Source organism: Coptis chinensis, chromosome 6 (genome assembly GCF_015680905.1).
Source record: "Coptis chinensis isolate HL-2020 chromosome 6, ASM1568090v1, whole genome shotgun sequence".
In the NCBI taxonomy this organism is placed as follows: domain Eukaryota; kingdom Viridiplantae; phylum Streptophyta; class Magnoliopsida; order Ranunculales; family Ranunculaceae; genus Coptis; species Coptis chinensis.
Genome location: NC_141461.1, coordinates 12,048,019 through 12,071,759, shown reverse-complemented (window position 1 = coordinate 12,071,759; position 23,741 = coordinate 12,048,019). Strand labels below are relative to the sequence as shown.

Below are 23,741 nucleotides of genomic sequence, written 5' to 3'. Positions count from 1 at the left end.
TCTCATTGCACTTCCTCAATCTTATCTAAGATAGATTTTACATATTAAGTATTTTACAGTATTAAACACCCTTCTAAAGATGTGCACAGTAAAAATTGTATTCCACCATATTAACTTAATACATAAATGCATATCACATCAAGTATATATGGTGAACTTGATGGTGAATGTAAATTTGTTGCAGATTCTCTCTGAATGAAGAGTGTCTTTTCTGACATTAACACGCCTAAAGCATGTAACAAACTCTATGTAGAACTTGCTGGTCATGTACATTCTTGTTCTCGGAGTTCCTACTAAAGTCCTAAACTCTCTGTGAAGCTAAATTCAGTCACAAGCTCAATCAATAAATCTTCTGAAATTTTGCCATATATGTCTAGTGTTAAATCTTTTAGACAGAAGGGAAAGAATCTTAGCAATTGTAGTAACCTAGTTAATGCAATTTAATATGCTACATTTATTGACAACAACTAACTTGTGATGCAAATCAGTATAAAACCAGTGGTAAGCCTTCTTCACTTTGCTCACACTGTTAGCACTTGTGATATGTCTTATGTTGACGTTGAACTTGAATTTCAAGAATATATGGTCTGAATAAACTTGAGTAATTTTATTGAGTAAGTTCGCACTATTCAATTTTGTATAAGATATTTACTTTATCTTGATTCTTGAGTGTGTTAAAGACAACTAAATAAATTCTGAAAATGAAAATATAGATAAGCTAAAGTGAGGGTGTGACTTAATCTGAAGTTTTTCCTTCAGTCAATGGTTGCGATTAACATTTATTTGGTCATCCCGTCACATGCCTCTTCCCCTCGTTTTTACAAGTCGATCATCAACAACTTTTATTACGAACCTTTAGTACTCTTTCAAGGACTAGTACGTATACAATGGCAAAGGCTCAAAATAGCTTTTGGATGTGATAGCCTCCCACTGTTTGTGATAAAAGGTCTGGCAATTTAAAACAACTATTCATTATTCGATCACTAACCCTATGAACATCATCGGCGTATTAAGTCCAAGTTAAAAATGAGACGTGATGTATCATGCATGTATGCCCATCTTTCCAAGTTCAATGTTTATTTGGTCTTTCATGTCGTTCTCTAAGACTGCATATTCTCTGAAGGTACAAACACGAGTAGTACAATAATAGACCATGATGCGTACGGGAAGAGAGGCCTCTCCTGCTGGCGATAGCAGAGTTTCCAGCAAAACTTCTTAGTCTCTTTGGATAAGGCAACAAACTTCTTCTCCTGTTTCTTTAAAACTTCTTAGATCTTTTCGATAGTCTATTCTCTGTCCTTCTCTCCTTTTCTTTTTCTTTTTGTTTCTTGTAGATCTTAGGATTCGGGTTCTGCTGTGGGTCAAAGAACTAGAACACATCATGCAACAAGGCATCAATAGCCAGCAAGCTATGGCAGTGGTAACATAAGGAAATAGCAAAATAGAGGCGTTACAAAAAGATATGTACAAGTTATTCTTTGCCAAGAAACAAAGTGTGGTAGAAATAGATTGTCTGAACATAGAAGAACAATTCAATGGGAAACTCACTCTAGTGGGCAAGCTATATGGAGGCCACAATATAGACCTGGAGGAGTTAAGTGAGGATCTCCATCGAACGTGGCAAACAAAGAGAGAAGTCTGTCTGGAGTTGATAGACAGGGAGCATGTTCATATCACGTGAAGGGTAAAGTTGCCATTTTGAAAATATGTTACGGAGCAGGTAAAGCTGACCAAGTCAACTGACAGAACTGGGGCCAAAAACGAATTACGCAACTTACAGGAGCTAAACGCTGAACACCCTATTAAAAGTGGGGCCAAAATTGAATAAACCCTAATATCTTTGTGTTTATCCTGATAATCCTTTATCTTGGAAAGGAGGTTACCTAGTTGTATATAAAAGTAACCTCCTCCCATTCAGACTTACTCTCAATTAATAAGATTTCTCTCTATCTCATTTTCTCAATGATTCAATACATATTAAGTTAGTGTGGTGTTCTCTCTAAGTCGGTTTAATTCTAACATTATTATTATTATTATTATTATTGTATACTATCCTTACACCAATCAGTGATATCATTTTGTTTTTTGAGAGTCGAGGTTTCAAGAGTTGAATTTTGAGGATGGGACTACTTTAGGGTGCGTTTGGAAACGAGAAATGGAATTCTCATGAGAATTAGAATTATAATGGAATCCGATTCTCATGATTATGCGAGAATTATAGTTGTTTGGCAAACTGTGAGAATTCTTGGTAATTCTCACTGTCAATTTCCCACATGTTGTTTGGCTGCTAAGAATTCTCACATCAATTTCCCAGACCATTTTTGTTAATTTTTTTTTGGCTCAAGTATTTCACAAAACCAAAATAATAGTCATTCCAAACACAATATATAAATGTGAAGATCAAATTTCATACATTACAACATATTATACATCGTCAATCTTAATTTATCTAAGCTAACATATAAAATGGGCATTGTCAAAATTATAGAACATCAATTTATTTAAAAATAGTTGTAGCATAAAAATAAGAAACAAATGTCTTGTCATAGAATTTTTACGTACTTTACACAAAAGTACATAAAAACTTATTGAAATTAAAAAAATAAAATAAAATAAAAACTGACTGAAATTCAAAAATCAACTAAAAATATTTAAAAATAGAAAGATATGTCTTCAATCGTCGTTGTTGCACTTGATCTCCAATCTCCTCGGATAATTGGTTTTCAATAGGGGTTCATTCTCATTCATTATTTTGATCGTTAAAAAATTCAAAGAAAAGCGTTGTACGGGAAGTGATCTTCCAAGATATCGTAGCAAGTGTCTTCTCCCCTGTTAAATTTAGAAAATGTGTCAATCATATGTGTATTAACTAAAATGGCATGTAGATAGAATATTTGTATATATAATTTTGTAGTACCGGCATTGTTGATAGAGAGCTCCAAGTAGCTTCCTCGGCTTGTACCTGATTTGCTTCATCATCCCATGCAAACCCTGCAATTGATATCAATTTTTGTACATCCTCTTTGATATTTTTCCATTAACGAACCCGACCTGTAATACTGGGACCTGAGACGTCAACACCGCATATGCAACTCACTTTATTGGCAATACTAAAAGAAATAATTCTAAAGCCCCTTCTATTTATGTCGTCTTCCAGCTCTCTTAATGTGTCCACCAAAACAGAGTCCATTTCAGTTGTCCACATAACATGACGACGTGGTAGGAAAGTTGACATACCTATCTAAATAAGTATTAACACCAAATATTTATATATAAAAATATTTCATATAACTAAATAATGTTTAGCAAAGCAAAACACTAACACGTACTAATAAACAACCATCATTAGTACATCAATTATTTCAAAGACTTAATAAATTAAAGAACTACTTATTAGCCTAAGCAATGTAACCATCTCCTAACGCCAGTTAGGAATAAATTTTTTAAAGAACCTAAAAACCATAAATCCAAAATGTTAAACAAGTGTTTTCTATACTACTTTATTCTACTAAACTGTAGTTCCTTAGTTTCTACCAAATGCCAACTAAAATTGAGTTGGATATGGAATCGGGTTGTAATTAAACTTCCTAACGAGCCATCGTTGACGTTGATGTTCGTCCATATTGAGAAACATTCTTTGCTTCTCAACATCTTGATCTGCTCATGTGATGTTTGTGAAAATGGATTTAGGTGAGAAAATTATGGAAATAAAATAAAATAGACTTTGATTATGGAGATAGAAAATCCATTTGAGCAAATCATATCTCCGTTAAAAGAGTTAGTCTCGATTTTTTTATCCCTAATAACGACTCTTCATCTCTCGAAGCGTTATTAAGCGATAGAATCGATTCAACCCCATCTCTGGTGAACTTACTCGCCCTAATCGTTATAATTATCGAAACACCCTCCCTAATCGATATAATCCTCACTCGGTGCCGAGTTTCGCTCTCTGAGATCCGCGTAACTAAAGTGTTATTCTAAAACTGAATTAAAAACATTTTAATTAAAAACTGGAAATTAAATTCTTCATTACACTAGGAAAGCAGTAAACTACTCTACTCCTACTGATGGAATGCTAACCATTCCATCAGAAAACTAAAACTAGAACCTTCTATTTATAGTTTTTCTAACGGTCTAGATTCAATCCATCTAATCTAAATCTAACGGTTACAAATAAAATATAATATCCCAGGGAATATTCTAGAAATATTATAGAGAATATTCTAGGAATATTATCTAGAATAGTAATGGGCTTGGACTAAATAGTAACATGCTTTGGCTTTATCTTCATATTCCAAACTATACGACTATTTTTTGGAAGCTAGATACCGTTACGTAGAGTTTTCTGTGTTAATTATTTTAGCTAGTCAAATGCTTGAATCAGAGTTAGGAGACGGAAGATATCGCCATTTGAAGTTTTCTCCTGACTTTTGGGTTGATTTAAGTAAGTTTGACCAAAATCTCTTGTTTAGCTGGCTTAGGTACTCAAGTTTGGATTCTTCAACTTGTTTCATCGTTCTCTGAGTCTATGAGCTTTGCTGGCAGTTTGGAGCTTTAAATGAGCTGATACTGAAGATTTCAAGTCCAAGCTCTATTCAGCTGTATTTCATGCATGCTAAAATGTAGGTTCTATGTGTATTTTATTGTTGTCTGTTGAAACCTGTGAAAACATGAAAATACAATTAATTTACATTTATTAAACACATAATTGACCCAAATGTAATGTCTCTACGGGGTTTAAAACACAGTTTTGGGTACTTATCAACCACCCCAAACAACACTTTGTTTGTCCTCAAGCAAAAAAGAGACACTAAAACAGATAAGTGGCCAAAAATGTGTAGTCCTAAGTTAATTCTCATTTCACAGAGTGTGATTGCATTGACCATATGCAATAAGGCCTTAAACCACTAGGAATTTCCTAGTGGACGAGTTTTAGCCTCGTGAGAGTTTTCCAGAGGAGATACCCACAAACTTTACCTATACTACAACGACTCAGTAACAAAGGCTTGTTCCCTAAATTAGATATAAGATATCTATACATCTCACTAGCGGGGAACGCCGATTAATTCTTTTGAAACCCTCGTTAATAAATGTACAATAATCAAAACATCTACATATGAATATGCATGCATTGAACTTTATAATGAAATGTACAAACATGGCGTTTACTCGATCCTTCGAGAGCGTCCTTAAGTAGGTTCTCACGGTATGTGTCAAAACATAAATTCTCTTATACTTTTCACTCAAGTTTTGCTTACTCCAATTGTCGCGGTGGGCACCACGTTTCCTCACATTCTCAATGTCGTCCAAGGAAGCCGAGGTCGATCAATCACGTCTACCACTTACTATCATACTAACCTATAGTAATTGAGTTAGAGGACTTTTATTATGTATTATGGGGCTTAGGAAGTGGTTTAGAAGGAATGGAAGGGATAACAAAACATAGAGTTAGAGAAAATATGGTCTTCAAATAATTACTGGAGAAAACCTAGTGTTCTTTTGTTTCAAAACTATTCCATACTTCACCATTTTTGGCTTTTCTACTCCATTTGATTTGATTTTTAGAGTTTATTTATTATTATTATTTTTTTATTTCATGGAATTTACTTTTTCTTGGTTTTGACACAGCTAACTGGATTCATCAATCGGCCAAACCGATAGAACAATTTTTAATTATTTGTATAGGTATTTCTTTTTTCGTTTATGCTCTTCATCATATTTCTCAAACTCATCAAATATGGATATGGGTAAGGAAATAATGGTTGAAAAATGAAATGACTAATATAGAGGCTCAACGGGGAAAACGTACTAGGGGAAATTTATTTATTTATTTTTTTGGGGTTGTATATTTTTTTTATTTGGTTATATCGATCCAAAGAATGTCTAAATTCTAGCTTAGGATATGGTATAGTGATCAAGTAAGTGGACGTATGATTTATTTCTACTCGGAATTGCTTCATCCTTGGGTCATTACTCAGATACATTTATGTTGAGGCTTTTTGGCTAGATTCTCATTGGATTTGGAAATTAAGTATTCTAGTCGTAGGTCCCAGAAACTTACTGGTATGTATACTCATTGACACTCATTGTATGGATATTCATGAAAAAATGTAAAAATTATTGCATACATATTAACATAAATGTCTAAGAACCAATCCTAATTCTAATGTTAATGTGAGATTTCTAAACACTTTTCATCACATAAAAGGAAACAAGATCTTTATTACTAAATAAGAAACTATATATATATATAAAAGAAAGAAAAATAAATAACCTAAAAGTACTTAATTTTTGCAAAATGTTTCTTTCCCACCCCTAAACAGATGGATGTTTTGTCCTCAAAGTATCAAGAGAGATAAGAAAAGAAATTACGTGAGAAACGTGAGCAAAAATTCGGTCGAAAAAATTACAGCATGCAACAAGAAAATTGAAAAATGCAAACAATAAAAAAATACACACACACACACACATATATATATATATATATATATATATATATATATATATATATATATATATATATAGACATAATAATTTAGGTTGTTTATAGTCAGATTCCTAAGACTTTTATCAAGCATAAGGTCGAGTTTGTCTGTAAAACAGCGGTGCCATTGAGGGTGATTGTGGCCACTTGCTGAAGCCTACGAAGGTGATTGTACGGTTTTTCATGATCCAAACCATGATACACATGTAACAAACTAAAAACTTTGGGTGGAATTCGAAAATCACCTACAATATCCTCGAGTTTGATGCAGGAAGAAGGTCCTTCCTGTAATCGCAATCTTGCTCGAGAGGTCGACTTACTTGAATAACGATGTGACCTAGCAGCCATTCGAGTGGCATCCTACCACCAAACTCTGAGGAAGACATACAACAAGCGAGTAAACCCTCGAAGCTTCCAACCTGGGGACCTCGTCTTGAAAAAAACTAAGCAGGATGACTCAAAACTGGCACCAACATGGGAAGGCCCTTACATAGTTGAACGAATCGTTGGCTGATAAGCACCCAAAACTGTACTATAAAATCCCATAGAGACATAACATTCCGGTTAATTTTGTGCTTAATAATCATGAAATAATCGCATTTTCGTGCTTTTGCAGGTTTGAGCAACTAACGTACAAATGATGATAAAGCCAGCATATAAACACGGAATAGGGAGTATACATAAGCTTTCTGATCAAGCTCATGTGAAGCCTAACAAATCCAGACTAAAGCCCAAAGACTCAAACAGTACATAATTCAGTTAGAAATGGGATTACGTGCACGGAAGCATCAAAATGTTGAAGCTCATATCTCTTGAACCAGGACTCCGAATGAGACAATTGAGCTGCCCAGACGATCAGTGCGATGAAATCTACACATAGGTGGGAAGTTGTAAAAATACCGAAAGACCGGACTGCCACTGGACACTACACATGGACCTACTAGGCGGGCCCACAAGATTTGATGAGTCATCATAAAAGTCAAGACAAAAGTTGTAATGCCCGTATTTAAAATACGTATTTATTTTATTTATTTATTAATTAATTAAATTTATTTATTTAAAAATCGGCTGGATTGGATTTGGATTTGTGGGCCTGGTTTCTGGGCCCGAGTCTGTGTTGGGCTTGGGTTTCAGACCCAAGTATATAAACACATTGTTCTGGAGAATAGGGTTCTAAGAAAAATAACATAATAAAAATGGAGGCTCGATTGGAGCGCGACGACTCGGACTCGGAGAAATTCGTGGAGCTTGGGATTAAGGTGAGTAGCTATTTTGCTATATCACCGGATTTATAGTTTTCGAATATCGGTGTAAACTGTTTAATGTTTCTTTTTTATACTGCTCATTATATTGTTTTTATTCGGCGTCCTAGTGTCATGTTGTTAAAGCTCGAACTCAAAAAGATTAGATATTGAACTGTCGGAACTGTTGGGACTCGAAAGTCGTCAATGGCCGCGTTGCGAGGCCAACAGCAAGAAATCGTCCAGTTTTTCCATTTGAACCTTTATGTTTATGTTTTTTGTGATATTTTTGTAGGGGATGAAGCTCAGAAAAGAAGCGTCGATGGCGCAAAAACCAAACGGTTGGCACGTTAATGCGGTTTGATACTATTAGTATACTATTTGAAACTGTTTGTGTATTTGTTGTATTGATTGGGGTTGGATTGTTGCGCTTATTGGGCTGATGAAGCTCAAGAGAGCGTCAATGGCGGCTCCTCTGTCCGTATGCGTTACTGTTAAACTGTGATGGGGATGGATTGTTTGATATCGGTGGTTAGAATGTCGGGATGGATATTGGGGGGTGGCGGTAAAGCTTGCACTGTCCATTAATGGCGGCTCGCCCAAACACTGCAGTAATATAGTTTGAACTATGTTTGGTCGATTTTGGTGGTTGAACTCTTGTGCTATGACTTTGTATTGCTTAGTTTGATGTTGGGTTGAGTGGGGGCTTGGCAGTAGTGCTGTCGAAGCTTATGGAAGTCGTTAATGGCGACATGAAGATTTTCAGATCTAGTTTTGGTGGAGTGTGGATTGTAGGATTTGAGGTTTTTGCCTTGATTAAAGAGGTAAGGGTTTTTGCAGGGATTAAAACCGCTTGTATAAAATGGGTGGTGTGTGGAGGAGTGGTGGCCGGATTTTGGTGGCTGGTGGAGCTGCTGGAGGAAGGAGATGACGACTTGGGCTTGGGCCTGGGCCTGGGTCGGTTTCTCTTGGGTTTGGGTTGTTTGTTTGGGCTGGTTTGTTTTGTTTTGATTGGGCCCGGTTATGTTTTAAATTGTTGGGCTTTAGTTCTAGTTGTTGGGCGGACCGGTTTGTTAAGTTTGGACCCGGTTCTATTTTATTTTGTTTGGGCCTTTTCCAATTCCTTTGGGCGGTTCTAATTTTATGTGGGTTGGTCCTTATGACCCCAATTGGGTCAGGTTGAATAATAAGTTGGTGTAGACTTTCGGGGTCGGGTTTTAATGTTTGGGCTTGGCCAGTTGGGTCCGAACCATTACCTTGGTCATGAGCCCATGAGCCATGCACATTGACCTTAGCCATGAACCATGGCTATGACCCTGAACCTGTCGAACATGGAAACGACAGTTTGACTTTGACACTAACAGTTTGACTTCGACCATGATGTGTCAACTTTGACTTCGACCATGATGTGTTGACTTTGACCATGACGTGTTGACTTTGACTTTGATCGTTGACGGTTGACTTTGACAGTTTACCGTGGACTTTGACCGTTGACCGTTGACTTTGACAATGACCGTTTGACTTCGACCATGATGTGTTGACTTTGACCATGACGTGTTGACTTTGACTTTGACCGTTGACTTTTTTTTTCCCCAGTTTTTAACATATTTGATTTTATGGACTATTGTAATAATAAAATGTTGTCGAACATTATATAACGTTGTTTGTCATTATCTAATTATGATTTGACGTGAGTAGTGTGTAAAACATATAGCTATTGGGCTTTGATTGTGGGACCGTGGATCATTTAATTGTGCAACATTTTATTTGTAAATTGTATGGACAAATCCAATGCTAAAATGCTGTGAAAGCTTGTATAAATTTGGTTGTCATTTATCTAATTAAGATTTGACGTGGATATTGTGACACTATGTAATATGTGGGATATATATGTTGAATGCAATAGTTTTGGAGACATAGATTTATATAAACGCCCATTATTATATATGTGAGATGCTACTATTAGGTAGTATAGTATTTGTGGATATTTCCCACGGATTGTGAAGTGTAGTGCAATAATATATTGGCACGTGAAAGAATAAAAGTTGTTATGAGATATAATTGAGATATTTCTAAATATTGTGGCTTAGTGCAATAAGGTAATCGACATGCACGTGATATAGTAGAATTACTATGAGTCATAAATAGATGACACTTGAATAAATTACATAACGAAAATCCTAGAACCTAGCTACCACAACTCATGTGATTTGGCCCTTCTGGCGTTTCAGTGAATCTGAATGGCCTTCGGGGCGTAAGTAATGTGATTGGCCCTTCTGGCGTTTCAGTGAATCTGAATGGCCTTCGGGCGTAAGTAATGTGATTGGCCCTTCTGGCATTTCAGTTAAGCTGAATGGCCCTTTTGGCGTAGCCGAATAGTGGCTTGATTATTCCGTTCGCAAATATTGGAACGAGACGCGCAATATTTAATGCCGAATAGTAGCATTACTTACATAATGGCTTCCGTGTGAGGATTTACCTGGTGTGCGGCATCCCGCTCAGGGTGGTTACGCACGGAGTGGTTCATTATGTAAGGGGAGGCATGTGGATGTACATGTTCGTTGGGTAGCGATTGTGGTAGCCGGGGAAACTAGGTAAAGACATAGATCTGACGTGATTTTAGGGACACACAAAGAAAGCCGTAACTAATATAATTATGGTAATATGTTGGTAAATGATATATCTCTAGATAGATGATATAATATGCTTGGTTGGTTTTGTTTAGTTAGAACCTAAAACCTCGATGGAGGAACTACACCTTATTTATTATCGTATAGGTAGGTTGTTGTGTGGTTAGTGGGAAGTTAAAGCCTCGATTGGAGGAACTACTGCCTAGATTATTGTATTTAAGGATGTTGTATTAGTTGTTGAAAGTTACTCGGTGGAGGAACTAACTGCGTGTGGTTTTGTGTATATATTGGTATAAGTATATGTTGTATTTTAGGGCTATTCACACCAGCATTTTTATAATGCTGACCCGATTTGCATGTTTGCTTATTGGGTGTGCTCATTAAATGAACACAGTTGATAAGTCTTGACATGTTTAGTATTGAAGAAGGTTGGTTGCTGCTTGTGGTTTGCGTGAGCGTTGCATCTCAGGATATGTTATGATTTCCCCTTGAGGTGATATAGGTTTTCAGTCTAGACAATGTTATTTGTATTTTTATTTGTAATTTTAAATAAAGAGTTATTGAAAAGAGATGTATAACCTAATCTTATTTGTAAATTTTTGTAAGGAAGAGGACTCTTGTTTAAGTTAAAATTTTTATTGGTTTTTATTTATCCGCATATTTAAACTGTTTATGGGTTTTTGGAAGTGTAGAGTGAGTCACACCTCGGAGATCGAAGAGTCGGAAACAAATAATGTTTTTTCCGAATTCTGTCGAAATTCGGGGTGTGACAAAATTGCAAATAATTGGTACAAATTTGACACCTTGCATGAAATTAATGAAGTGGTTGGATTTAGGTAATGATTATTTAAAAAAGGAGAGGTGTCAAATGGGGGTTAGTTTTCGATAAAAGGAAAGTAAATGAGGGGGAGTGTTTCAAGTAGGAAAAGAGAAAAAAGCTCTCTTATGTAAAGGGGGGCTGATTTTGGGAGTGGGCTAACATTTACTTCCTTGACTTTTATTTATTTTAGATGCCTTGTCTTTACTTTTTGTTTTTTTTAGCTTTTGTTGTTTTTAAAGAAAAGCTTGCAACACTTTAATGGTGGACAACACTTCTAGTTCTAAATAAAAACTTCTATTTTCCTTAGGTAATTAGTTTGTTTTGTATTCATTTCTTATTTCTATCTCTTTTTACTTATCTATCTTGTAACTTTCATTTTAACCCATGATCATGAGGTAGACTCTCCCTTTGTGGAGGGTTAATGATGCTCATGTGAGGAATAACTATTTTAATTTAATTATAGTAGTTGTTTAGAACCATAAGCTAGACTCTACATCCTACCCCAAAATGGTAGTTGGTGTGGAGTTTAGTTAGGAACTAAGGTAATGACTTAAAGATAAGTCATTGTTTTAGTTTCTCATGCTGGCAACATAATCTTAGAGATGAGTTATGTTGTTAGGGATCAAAATATAATCCTATTTAAAATTTGTCTAGGAATTTTAAGGAAGATTAATATGCAATAACTAGAGTAAAGCAAGAAGGGTGTTTCAAAACATTAGTGGATTTACTCCCTCCACACTTTTATAAATCGATTTTCATTTTATTGTAGTTTGTATGTTAAGTAAACTTAAAAATCTAGAAGGAACCTAAGTAGTTTAGTATAACCAACCATGTTTGTCATAAAGTAAAATAAAAACTTACTCGCTATGTTTCCTAACTTAGAGCATTAGAAATTTGTATGATGTCATAGAATTTAGATTGGTTCGAAACCCTTACTTAAACTATATGCATGAATACGTGAGTAAGGATTTGAAATCTACACCGAAACGAGTTATTCGTATCTTTAGACCGTAGAAGTGTAGAGATCAAATGGCGTCGCTGCCATTCTAAAGACCCAAGGACCTGTGCTTGCAAACTGGAATTGCTCCAAGGGGAAGCCCCCCACTCTCATCCTTTTATTTATTTCTTTTTCTTGTGTTTAATTCGTTTTTTTTTTTTTTTTTTGAAATCTCCCGCGTTTTGCTACTGATCCGCATATTGCTTTTGGTTGCACTTACAGGTTCCAAATGCTAGGACCTGGATACTCGGCTACAACAAACACTAAGCTTACTATGAAAAATTTGGTATGTTGTGTACGTTTCTTTTCTTTAGCGGACTTATGGGACGCTAACAAGTTTCAAATTTTAATAGGCTATTGTATGATTCACATGTATGCAGTTATGCCGTAGCATGGATTATTATTTAATATTAGGTTAGAAATATGCATGAATAATGTAAATATGCCCAATGAATATCAATATCTAACTAAGTGACTATGAATTGCATCTAAATGTATATGTACATGTCCATGGTAATCTTTTTATATATATATATATATATATATATATATATATATATATATATATATATATATATATATATATAGTTGCATATTTAGCATATATATAAATATAGATGGAATATAATTGCATGTTGGCATATTTAACTTTTGAGTTATACATAGTAATTAGGGTGTGTTTTGGTATTTTGGCCATAACTTTGGCTACGGTTTTCTGAATCACGCGTGTGAGCTTAATTTGGAAAGATCTCGACGGTACGCACGCTGTCACCACTGAGCTACACTTGGTGAAGGTCATTTTCGAGGTCAAAATCCACTGTTTTCCTCTCCAAAATCATCATTTTAGAAAATTGTCTTGTTTAATAAGTCGATTTTGTCATGAAAAAGGAGAACATTCTAACGAGGGTTAAAATCTGAGTTGGGTAAGTTATTTCTAAACCCTCCGGGGTGAAGCTGCTCTCTATATGACAATCGCAATCTCAATGAATATTACAAGAGACAAACACCGGCAGCGGCGCCATTGATCTATCTGTAAAACAGCGGTCGGGTTTGTCATTTTGTTCGCATTTCAATGAAATTGCAAAAGCTTATCTATAAACAAAACTAATCTGATCACGTGATGTTTGTGAAAATGGATTTAGATGAGAAAATTATGGAAATAAAATAAAATAGACTTTGATTATGGAGATAGAAAATCCGTTTGAAGCCTAATCATATCTCCGTTAAAAAGAGTTAGTCTAAAATTTTTTATCCTTAATAACGACTCTTCATCTCTCGAACGAGCATTATCGGTCGTGGAATCGATTCGAACCCCATCTCAGGTGAACTTACTTTCGTTTCCTAATCGTTATAATTATCGAAACACCCTCCCTAACGGATATAATCCTCACTCGGGTAGAGTTTACGCTTTGAGATCACGAGAACTAAAGTGTTATTCTAAAACTGAATTAAAAATATTTTAATTAAAACTGGAAATTAAATTCTTCATTACACTACTTAAAGCGATAAAACTACTCTACTCCTACTGATGGAATGCTAACCATTCCATCAGAAAACTAAAACTAGAACCTTCTATTTATAGTTTTTCTAACGGTCTAGATTCAATCCATCTAATCTAAATCTAACGGTTACAAATAAAATATAATATCCCAGGGAATATTTTAGGAAATATTTTAGGAATATTATCTAAAATAGTAATGGGCTTGAACTAAATAGTAACAGGCTTTGGCTTTATCTTCATATTCCAAACTATATGACCATTTTTTGCTAGATATCGTTACGTAGAGTTTTCTGCGCTGATCATTTTAGCTGGTCAAATGCTTGAATCAGAGTTAGAAGACGAAAGATATCGCCATTTGAAGTTTTCTCCTGACCTTTGGGCTGATTTAGGTCAGTTTGACCAAAATATATTTTTTAGCTGGCTTAGGGACTCAAGTTTGGATTCTTCAACTTGTTTCATCATTCTCTGAGTCCATAAGCTTTGTTGGAAGTTTGGAGCTTTAAATGAGCTGATACTGAAGATTTCAAGTCTAAGCTTTATTCGGTTTAAGATTTAGCTGCTAAAATCACGAGGTTATGTGTGTATTTTTATCGTTATGCATTGAAACCTGTGAAAATGCATGTGGGTGGTTGCTTGACATAGGCAAACATAGAAATTGAAATCAATTTTTTCCCCTAATAGTGGGTGGGATTAGGTTATTTAATTTTTGTATATAAATACCAAACCTAAATCTAAATCTGTGATGTTTATGATTGTCCTAACATAATGACTCGACTTTTCTTCCAACAAAAGATGTCATTCTTAACTTTGTTCACGATGCTTGCATGTTTTTATAATCATTTGGTGTTTTTTTTTATTCTTTTTTATCATTATCATGAGAAGGACAAAAACTGGGCTACTTCAGGTTTCTTTATAATCACTAACATAAGATCACGGGTACTTTGAATATTTGCTTAAGTAATCAGTGTAGCACTATCACTAACTTTTCCATGTATATTTTTATGGAAGACACAACATACTTTAAAATTCATCGGGCAAGGGTTGGAGATTGAATTGTGGCGGATATCCGTGCATGCGTCTATAGCTAAACTCAAATTTGAGAAGTGAATATCTTACAAACTTCTAAATTATTTCATAGATGAATAGATGTATTGATTGTTGTATACCCTTCTTTTCAAATTGCTTTGGCTATTTCACTATTAGCAGTTGCATTTAAGACTTCCAAGTGCTTATTGTTACATGATCATATTCTTTTCACTAAACCAAACTCTCTAACTTGCGTATCTAACATTGCACACATATTTGGTTGGGTTCAATAAATTCTCTTCATATCAGGATTCCATCTTCAGCATGTAGTCAAGCGTTGTGGATTAGTGGAATTTTATTTTCATTGTAACCATGAGTATTGTATCTTACTCATATCAAAATTTATAAATATTTTGTTAGCTTTTATTCAATGAGTTATAGTGTTGATGCCTTCCACGGACGTAAGCTCCAACTACTAAATAGGTTTTCTTAAAGTAATTCACAACTCACCAACACGACCACAAGTTAACTAGACATACATTCAATACACACATTTTTATCTTTAGAGTCTCTCCATTCATTTTTTTTTTTTATTTTATGCAGTCAATTATTTTCCGTTGTATGCAGAAATTTATGTAGATTGTTTCACTGTCTTAAGTTTTGTATTTATTATATGTTATAGGGATATATATCATCTAATCATGAATGGTAAACTTAACTGATAGAACCACATTATGATGTTTACTAAATTATGTGCTTTCGCTATTGATACTATTTCAATAAGTCTAAATAAATGTCATGAAAATGTCTTGGGTTCTCTACAAAATATTTGTAAATGGTATGTGTTAAATATGTTGTTCAAGTCATTCAAATAATGTTTACCATTGTGTAATTGTTAAGCCTAAGGAGTAGCTTTGTCAAACAGTGGACGTACCTGACTGCCCTGCCGAAGCAAGGAAACAATATATATAAAAGATGAATTTCCCCACCACATGATACGGTAAAAACTATCACTGATGGTTGTTGTTGCATCTAATTGTGTAGGTATCAGTATTGGGATGAGAGATGCATTGGAAAGTCTTGGTATTTAGGTAAAACTTTTTGCAATCTTACTAATTCCATGACGAGATATGGGCCATACGGCTTGGGGTGACACATGTTATCGAAGGAGAATTGGTCATAGAAACTTATTAAGAGAGTGTAAATTGCTAACGGGTGGTTTTAAGGAAGTTGATATTTGTTATAGGGGTCAACAAGCAAACAAGGCAGCTCATTTGCTAACGTTTGTTCGCTGTGGTTGACAAGCAAGTATGGTTGTTCTCTCAACTATGTTTTGATTGCAAGTTTTGTAATTTTGATTTTGTGAAATATTAGATGTCTTGCTTCATTTTGTAATTCCATTGCGTCAGATTTTATCTTGGTAGGTTTATAACATGATCCAATAGAATAAAATAGAAAATGTTACCACCTGTTCATCATACAAAAATGCATGGGCTTATGTATTAAGCACGTAAAAAGTGACTCTCTTCTAATGAAAAGATGCATTTGGCCCACTTTCTGTTTGAAATTCTGAATAATTCGAAGTGTCAAACAACGATAAATTGTTATAGCGTGTTCATTATACAAATGTGTTTTTGCAGTAATTTCATCAACTAAAATACTTTAGCCTAAAAATTAACAGCCCAGACATACTAAGTTTTAAAATAGCAGGCCCGACATGGGTGGGTCGGGCTGCATGGTTAGTACTAGCTTGTATCGAATTGTCTCGAATTCAAGTGACGTGAACGTTAAGCGAACCTCCAGTATATAATGAGAATTCACCCAACTCAACACAACGCAGCAATACCAACTTTGATCATTGAGATTTCGTTACGTTCTTTCTGATTCTCTCTCTCAATAATATTCAAGAAGAATGGGTTTTCGTAGGAACAACGCAAGTTCTTTCATGATGTTCTCATTGGTATTTCTTTCCCTAGTATCGCTAGGTTCGGGTAATGTTGATCAAGTTGCTCAAGTTAAAGGATGTCCCTTCCGTTCAATATACAGCTTTGGTGATTCTTCATCGCTTCTTGATTTTAAGGATGGTCGAAGCAGTTCATCTGATCAAGGGTTACAACAAGTTGTGGACTACTTAGGTACGTTGAGAAACGAAAATTCATGTTTCTTGCAGGTTTCTTTTTTACGCCTAGAATCTTTCTTTTATTATTCTTGTTCCTTGTTATCATGATTATATAGTTCTTGTTTTTGTTCTTGGAACACTTTGCATGCAACTTCTTGCCTATATACTGAACGTCTAAACCACAATTTTCTGCGGACGTTTACTCTTTTCAATATATATGAATATATAATTATATATATATACCTATGCTATAATTGGATAGTTCAGTTAGTTGGATTAGACATAAGAAAACTTGATGAATTACACACCGATAATTCCTTTAGTGTTTTACTCCAGTACTCATAAGGCCTACTTTTCGAGTTCCATGTCCAATTTCTAACAATTGGCAATCTTCGTTTGTTATACAGCTTATGCTTTTCATCTTCCCCTCGATCCATATGAGGAAGGCACTAAATTAGATTATGGAGTGAACTTTGCTGTACGGGGTGCTACTGCTCTGGACTCAACCTTTTTCACGAAGAACAACATTACATTGTCGCCAGCCAACAATTCTCTTCACACACAAATTGATTGGTTCCAGACCCATCTTGATGCACTATGTTCATCACCTCCAGGTAAGCATATATGACCCAAAGATTAATTTCATCCTATTTTAGCCAACTATTTCCTCTTATTATGTCACACATTCATAGTATTGATCATTATTTTCTTTATGTTGCAGACTGTCGTCAGAAGTTAAAGAAGCCTATCTTCTTGGTGGGGCAGATTGGGGCCAATGATTATAATTATGCTTTCTTTCAAGGAAAACCATGAACGAGGTAGTTGGTTATGTGCCTGAAGTCGTGCAGACTATTAAGGATGCTTTGAAGAGACTCATCCATATGGGGGCTGTTAACCTGATAGTCCCTGGAAGTTTGCCAATGGGATGCCTGCCTAGCTACCTGACAATGTTCCCCAGTGATGATAGAAGGAACTACGACAAGAATAAGTGCCGAGAAGGCTATAATAACTTTGCAAGGCTTCACAATAATCACCTTGAGCAGGCCTTAACCGAGCTCAGGTTTGAGCACCCTCGTGTTCACATTGTGTATGCTAGCTATTACGACGCATTCATTGCTCTCCTTCGCAACCGTGCTGTTCTAGGCTTCCAAAAGAGCTCCTTGAGGAAAGCTTGTTGCGGGAATGGAGGATCATACAATTTTGATTCATCAAGGATGTGCGGTGCTGAAGGCGTTCCAGTTTGCTCTGATCCAACCAAGCATGTTCACTGGGATGGGATTCGTTTAACCGAAGAGGCCTACAAACTCATGGTGGAAGGCTTCATCAGCGGCAACTTTGTAAGACCGAAACTAAGAATTCCAGAGAGATGGCATTGTGTTATGTAATAATCTAATGTAACCGGAAACATCAAATGAAACATTGAAGAACTACGTGTGCTTGATCCTATAAGTGGGGTTAGACTCCATGTGTCCCTCCATGGTACGTAGGCAGCCCAGACGTTACTTGGGTCCAGCACAAAAAAAAAAAAAAAAAAATCAATCGTCATCAAGAGTTATAGCCTCCTGTATATAAGTATGCAATTCCTCTGCTTTTATGTGTAGTATGTTACTGTTAGATTTCATGTGTAATTCTATATGTTCTGCATTCTTCTTTTGCCTTATTGAAATATTATTTTACTTGGCCAAAGGATCTAACGAGGGCCGGATTCCAAGATGTTTTAATTACTCATTACTCATTAGTGATGAATGTTGCTTTAGGTACTGCAAACCCAAAGGATTGTGGTACCTGACAAGTTTGAACAATTCCTTTAAGCTGAAACTGTGGGACAATCAACGAGCAGTAAGATCCCTGTGTGTAACCACTGGTCGAGCAAGGTTCAGCTGGTTCGGAGTGGTCTAAAAAAGTATGCACGTCATCTTTTTCATACATACACTGCAATTATCAATAAAATTACAGGATTTCTTCTGAAATTATTGGAATGAAAAAGCCGTCTACATTTTAGACAGTACTCACAGTCAGCTGATCTGTATTCAATCTTGTTAACCATATAGGTGTTAAATGAGGGCATTACTTGCTTCAAGAGCACGTAAGAAGAAGGGTAATCTCATACTCTCTAGTTGTTAAAAGGAGGGCATTACACTTGCCTCAAAATCACATGAGGAAATCTCATAATGTTGGAGATGTATATTCTCATTGCACTTCCTCAATCTTATCTAACATAGATTTTACATATTAAGTATTTTACAGTATTAAACACCCTTCTAAAAATGTGCACATTGTAAAAATTGTATTCCACCATATTAACTTAATACATAAATGCATATCACATTAAGTATATATGGTGAACTTGATGGTGAATGTAAATTTGTTGCAGATTCTCTCTGAATGAAGAGGAGTGTCTTTTCTGACATTAACACGCCTAAAGCATGTGACAAACTCTCATGTAGAACTTGCAGGTCATGTACATTCTTGTTCTCGGAGTTCCTACTAAAGTCCTAAACTCTCTGTGAAGCTAAATTCAGTCACAAGCTCAATCAATAAATCTTCTGAAATTTTGCCATATATGTCTAGTGTTAAATCTTTTAGACAGAAAAGGGAAAGAATCTTAGCAATTGTAGTAACCTAGTTAATGCAATTTAATATGCTACATTTATTGACAACAACTAACTTGTGATGCAAATCAGTATAAAACCAGTGGTAAACCTCGGAATCTAAAAACTTTTGCCTGTGTTTACATTTGAGTCACATTAAAAAATTACTTGTTGAATCGGTACATGTGGAACTCAAACATTCAAACTGCCACAAAAAATACTCTGGAACAATTCTGGGGAACTCAAACGTTTAACATCAACAGTAACAAATCCAAGGGGAATAGAGCATGCGAGGATTGCGAGCAGCCCAAACATTAGACAATGAAAAATTAGTAACCAATCAGAAATTCCTGCAGCTACAAACAGAAAAACTACAGTTCTCCAAGTAACAGTGAAATTCAATCCAAACTACTTGGCATTAAGGAAGAACCTGTGATATTATAGCAAGAAACAAGTTCCAAAGAAGTAAAGAAAACCATAACATATTATAATACTGAGAAATCAACCATTGATAGCTTTCTCTGCTGAATATTACAGAACGTTTGTTCAGAGAAATTGATCAGATTCCTGGCTTGATAGATCTCAAAAAGAGAAATATAAATGCACAGTTTAATCACAGTCGATAAGCTGGGGAAAGGCTCATCACTTCAATCCTCTAGAACAAAGTCAAAACCACTAAAATGTAAAACAAGTAAAATAAACAATGGCAAAGGAAACGATGCAACACCATATTCAGACAATAAAGTCTCAAACATCCAAGGAATGATTGAAGAAGAATAAGCTCTTAAGCGTGGCAAAGGCAAAAGCACTTAGGAGGCCACTGCAAATGTTTCTGAGAAACAAGCCTTCAAAATAGTCATCATCAACCAAACTATCCAATTATTTGACTCTGTACTCACTAATCAATAAAACCCAACCGCAAACAGGGCACAGAAAAGATAATGTATTCACCAAAAATCAATCAATTTCTTAAATATTAACTTATTTGAGCCTTAACTTATGGATAATGGTTCCTAATAACTCACAGTTGCTTCCAGTTTATAATTGAAAATGATTGCTTCCAGTTTATAACTGAAAATGAAGAAAACATTTCAGAACACCAAAAAAACATTCCGAAAGATGAATTAAGCACAAAATTGCAAACAATCTATTTATTAAAAAGTCTCAGACATCCAAGGAAGGAATAAAGCAGCATAAGCTCTCAAGCCTGGCGAAGGCGAAATCTCTTAGGCGGCCACTGCAAATGTTTCTGAGAAACAAGCCTTAAAATCTGTCATCATCAACTGTTTTCCAACAGATTGAAGTATCAAACATATCAAACCCATAAACCAACACATCCTTAAATCTGTCACTTATAAACATAGCAATAATCCTAGAGTCATAGCAGACACTAGTTTAACTAACAATTCAAACAAATAACAGCTTTAATTTGTTCTAATGGATCAGAGTCCTGGCTTGATAGATCTCAAAAATGAGAAATATAAACGCATAGTATAATCATAGTCGATAATCTGGGGAAAGGCTCATCACATCCATTCTAGACAACACAAATAAAATCAAAACAAGCATTTTCAACAAATTAATCAGCAGTCTAAGACAGCACATCAGCAAACATGCTGAAATGATTCTCTCAACTTGTCTTTAAACTAAAACACTAGATAATAAAACATGAAGCAAAGTCTCAGACATCCAAGGAAGGTATGAAGCAGCATTAGCTCTCAAGCCTGGCGAAGGCGAAAGCTCTTAGGCGGCCACTGCGAATGTTTCTGAGAAACAAGCCTTGAAACTGTCATCATTGGCTATTTTAATTGATCATTTGAACTCTACCCAATCAACTTAATAGAACCTCAATGTGCAAATTTGAAAAAAATATTAAATAAACAAAAAATCAGACACATTAGACTTACTGAAACCAAGTACTGTAGCTAAAACATGAATTAATTAGCTCAAAAGTCATGCATTACTAAATTTATTTATTACGCCCATTAAGAATTACACTACTCAATGACGTGTGGCCTACATTCCAAATTACATTTTCTATGTCAATATTAAACATTATTCTAGACGATTCCTACATTTCACATTAATCAATACATGACACTAATCATCACCAACGTTGTCTACACAAATACTAATTCCTAAGCTAACCAATATCATATACAATTCCAATTACAGTAAAATCATAATTGATGGATCAGAGTCCTGGCTTGATAGATCTCTAAAAAGAGAAATATAAACGCATAGTATAATCATTGTCGATAAGCTGGGGAAAGGCTCATCACTTCCATCATACTTTTTTAACGAACTAAACAATACTAACACAATAAAGTCTCAGACATCCAAGGAAGGAATAAAGCAGCATTAACTCTCAAGCCCGGCGAAAGGCGAAAGCTCTTAGTCGGCAACTGCGAATGTTTCTGAGAAACAAGCCTTAGATTTATCATCATTGACTCTTGTTTTTCCACAATCAATATTCACAATGGTAATAAGCAATGCACTCAGAATGAAAAGGACTAATAATAAGTTAAAAAAATCACAGATCTTTCGATCTCTTTTTCAATATGAACTTATTTAATCCTCATTGTGCATGCTTTACACATAACTATTTAATCTATAAATAACAAAACAATGAATCTGATGAACAAGCGTTCAGAATGAGTAGGAGGTTTATTATCCATTCATGAATTCATCGGTTAAAAAGTTTCATCATCATTACGCTTGCTAAACAAATCATATAAAAACAAAAAGAAAAGAAAACCATCAGATAAATTGGATCTGTTTTGCATCAACGAGTATCAGATGACCGTCGTGAGAATTAAAGACGCCAATTTCATCACATGGTATTTCTTCTAATACAAAACCCTAAATTATTGTCTAAACCCTCAAAACTAAGTATTGCAGCTGAAGTGAAGTGAGGAGAGGAGGAGAGAAAGAGGGGTTTATATAAAGGACCTTGGTAATTTAAGGTATGTTCTATTTGACTGTTATGCCCTTAGGGTTTTACGTTTCCATTGGCACGTGAGTTTCACACGTTTTACTAGTTTGTGATAATTTTGCCCTAATTTCTTTATTTGGGAATTTAGTTTTTCTCACTTAAATGTGAAATAGTCAAATGTGGGAATTTAGTCATCCCTCTGCATCAATGGATTGAATAAGGCAGTGTGAGCTCATTAAGCGAGTGCCTGCGTAAATTTTCATTGGCTTCCTTGTCAATTGCTAACTATATTTCATTTAGTGTTACAATGGTTGTATGTCTTGAAAGAAAGAGAATGAAGAGATTTATGTGAATTAATATTGAAATGTTTTCAACCTTTAGACGACCATATCACTAAAAATATTTTAAAGTTATCAAAGACCATGAATACTAAGTAGTTGAGAATGCTCCCAGTGACCCACGTCAGCCCTCTTTTTTTCTCTAAGACCGACACATCAGATTTTATAATAATTCGGCATAAAAAAAGGAATTCTACGCTCTTTTTTGCCGATTTCAATTGTTCGTTATTCAAAATAGATAAAAATCTCTTTCCATACTCTACAAAACAACCCCAAAGTTGTTGTTCTTCAGAATGATGAAAAGTCTCCTGCAGATAGCTGTCAAGAAAATGAAGAGAAAGCATCTGCTGGAGAAAAAACATCAACAGTGATTGATAAAGACGATAAGGATGTGGTTATGCGTGAGGATGTTAAGGCCATCTTTCAGAGGTTTGGAACCGTCAAGGTATTATTTTGATCAAATTCTTAATCATTTGGGTTCTCAAGCGGCATAATAACACCCCGAAGATAATTCTCATCTCTATTATTATCAAAAACCCACTGCGCATCCATAACATCATGCATAGTAACCATATTACCCTTCTCACCCATAATCCCAGACCTAACTCTCCTCAACTCCTGCATATGTCCACCAACACCCAACAACAAACCCAAATGAACACACCTAGTCCTAACATACGTCCCAGCCTCACAAGAAATCCAAAACACAATCAAGTGTTTATCAGCATCATACTGATCAAGTAACTTACTCTCATAAATAACATCTCTGCACTAAAGATGTCTTCCAAATTTAATGGTGCTAGAGATTTTGTATGCGAATATAAGGGCGGTTGCGGATGTAGGAATTAGCCGTGGTTGAGAGAAACATGATAATTGATTGAGGAGCTGGCGATGTTGATGTTGATGTTGCTGTTGTGCTTAAAATTCCGCCATCTCTTGCATTAAGGTATGATCACGGGAGGCGACTAGGCGGGAGATTGCTTCGAGGAAGATGCAAGGTAGGAACATTTGGTTGTGGCCACACCATGGATGAGTGTGAAATGCCATTGGTACGGAGAC

The 23,741-nt window shown here is 35.3% G+C and overlaps 1 protein-coding gene, 8 non-coding genes and 1 pseudogene across 9 annotated transcripts; 2 read left to right on the top strand and 8 right to left on the bottom strand.

Moving 5' to 3' along the window:
- Positions 1-16,550: 16,550 nt before the first annotated feature.
- On the top strand, positions 16,551-18,291 carry LOC147491477 (acetylajmalan esterase-like). The gene is made up of 3 exons (XM_086566687.1): positions 16,551-16,834; positions 17,226-17,432; positions 17,540-18,291. Exons 1-3 carry the CDS (start codon positions 16,612-16,614, stop codon positions 17,629-17,631), a joined length of 522 nt encoding a protein of 173 aa, XP_086422813.1. The 5' UTR covers positions 16,551-16,611; the 3' UTR covers positions 17,632-18,291.
- LOC147491468 (GDSL esterase/lipase At5g03980 pseudogene) lies at positions 17,700-23,139 on the top strand (annotated as a pseudogene).
- Positions 19,964-20,061, bottom strand: LOC147491476 (small nucleolar RNA Z103). Its single transcript, XR_015200599.1, has one exon. It is a non-coding gene; the product is annotated as a small nucleolar RNA Z103 (small nucleolar RNA).
- LOC147491475 (small nucleolar RNA SNORD14) lies at positions 20,570-20,694 on the bottom strand. Its single transcript, XR_015200542.1, has one exon. It is a non-coding gene; the product is annotated as a small nucleolar RNA SNORD14 (small nucleolar RNA).
- Positions 20,847-20,945, bottom strand: LOC147491474 (small nucleolar RNA Z103). The gene has a single exon (XR_015200596.1). It is a non-coding gene; the product is annotated as a small nucleolar RNA Z103 (small nucleolar RNA).
- Positions 21,087-21,210, bottom strand: LOC147491473 (small nucleolar RNA SNORD14). Its single transcript, XR_015200501.1, has one exon. It is a non-coding gene; the product is annotated as a small nucleolar RNA SNORD14 (small nucleolar RNA).
- On the bottom strand, positions 21,599-21,697 carry LOC147491472 (small nucleolar RNA Z103). Its single transcript, XR_015200597.1, has one exon. It is a non-coding gene; the product is annotated as a small nucleolar RNA Z103 (small nucleolar RNA).
- Positions 21,737-21,861, bottom strand: LOC147491471 (small nucleolar RNA SNORD14). Its single transcript, XR_015200533.1, has one exon. It is a non-coding gene; the product is annotated as a small nucleolar RNA SNORD14 (small nucleolar RNA).
- On the bottom strand, positions 22,059-22,127 carry LOC147491470 (small nucleolar RNA Z105). The gene has a single exon (XR_015200590.1). It is a non-coding gene; the product is annotated as a small nucleolar RNA Z105 (small nucleolar RNA).
- LOC147491469 (small nucleolar RNA Z161/Z228) lies at positions 22,165-22,253 on the bottom strand. Its single transcript, XR_015200504.1, has one exon. It is a non-coding gene; the product is annotated as a small nucleolar RNA Z161/Z228 (small nucleolar RNA).
- Positions 23,140-23,741: the final 602 nt, after the last annotated feature.

What these genes read in the sequence shown, in the direction of transcription:
- LOC147491477 (XM_086566687.1), top strand. Translation starts at nt 16,612, where the DNA reads ATGGGTTTTCGTAGGAACAACGCAAGTTCTTTCATGATGTTCTCATTG. An exon ending in ACAAGTTGTGGACTACTTAG is followed by an intron (nt 16,835 to 17,225) that starts GTACGTTGAGAA and finishes TTTGTTATACAG; the next exon opens with CTTATGCTTTTCATCTTCCC. An exon ending in ACTATGTTCATCACCTCCAG is followed by an intron (nt 17,433 to 17,539) that starts GTAAGCATATAT and finishes TTTATGTTGCAG; the next exon opens with ACTGTCGTCAGAAGTTAAAG.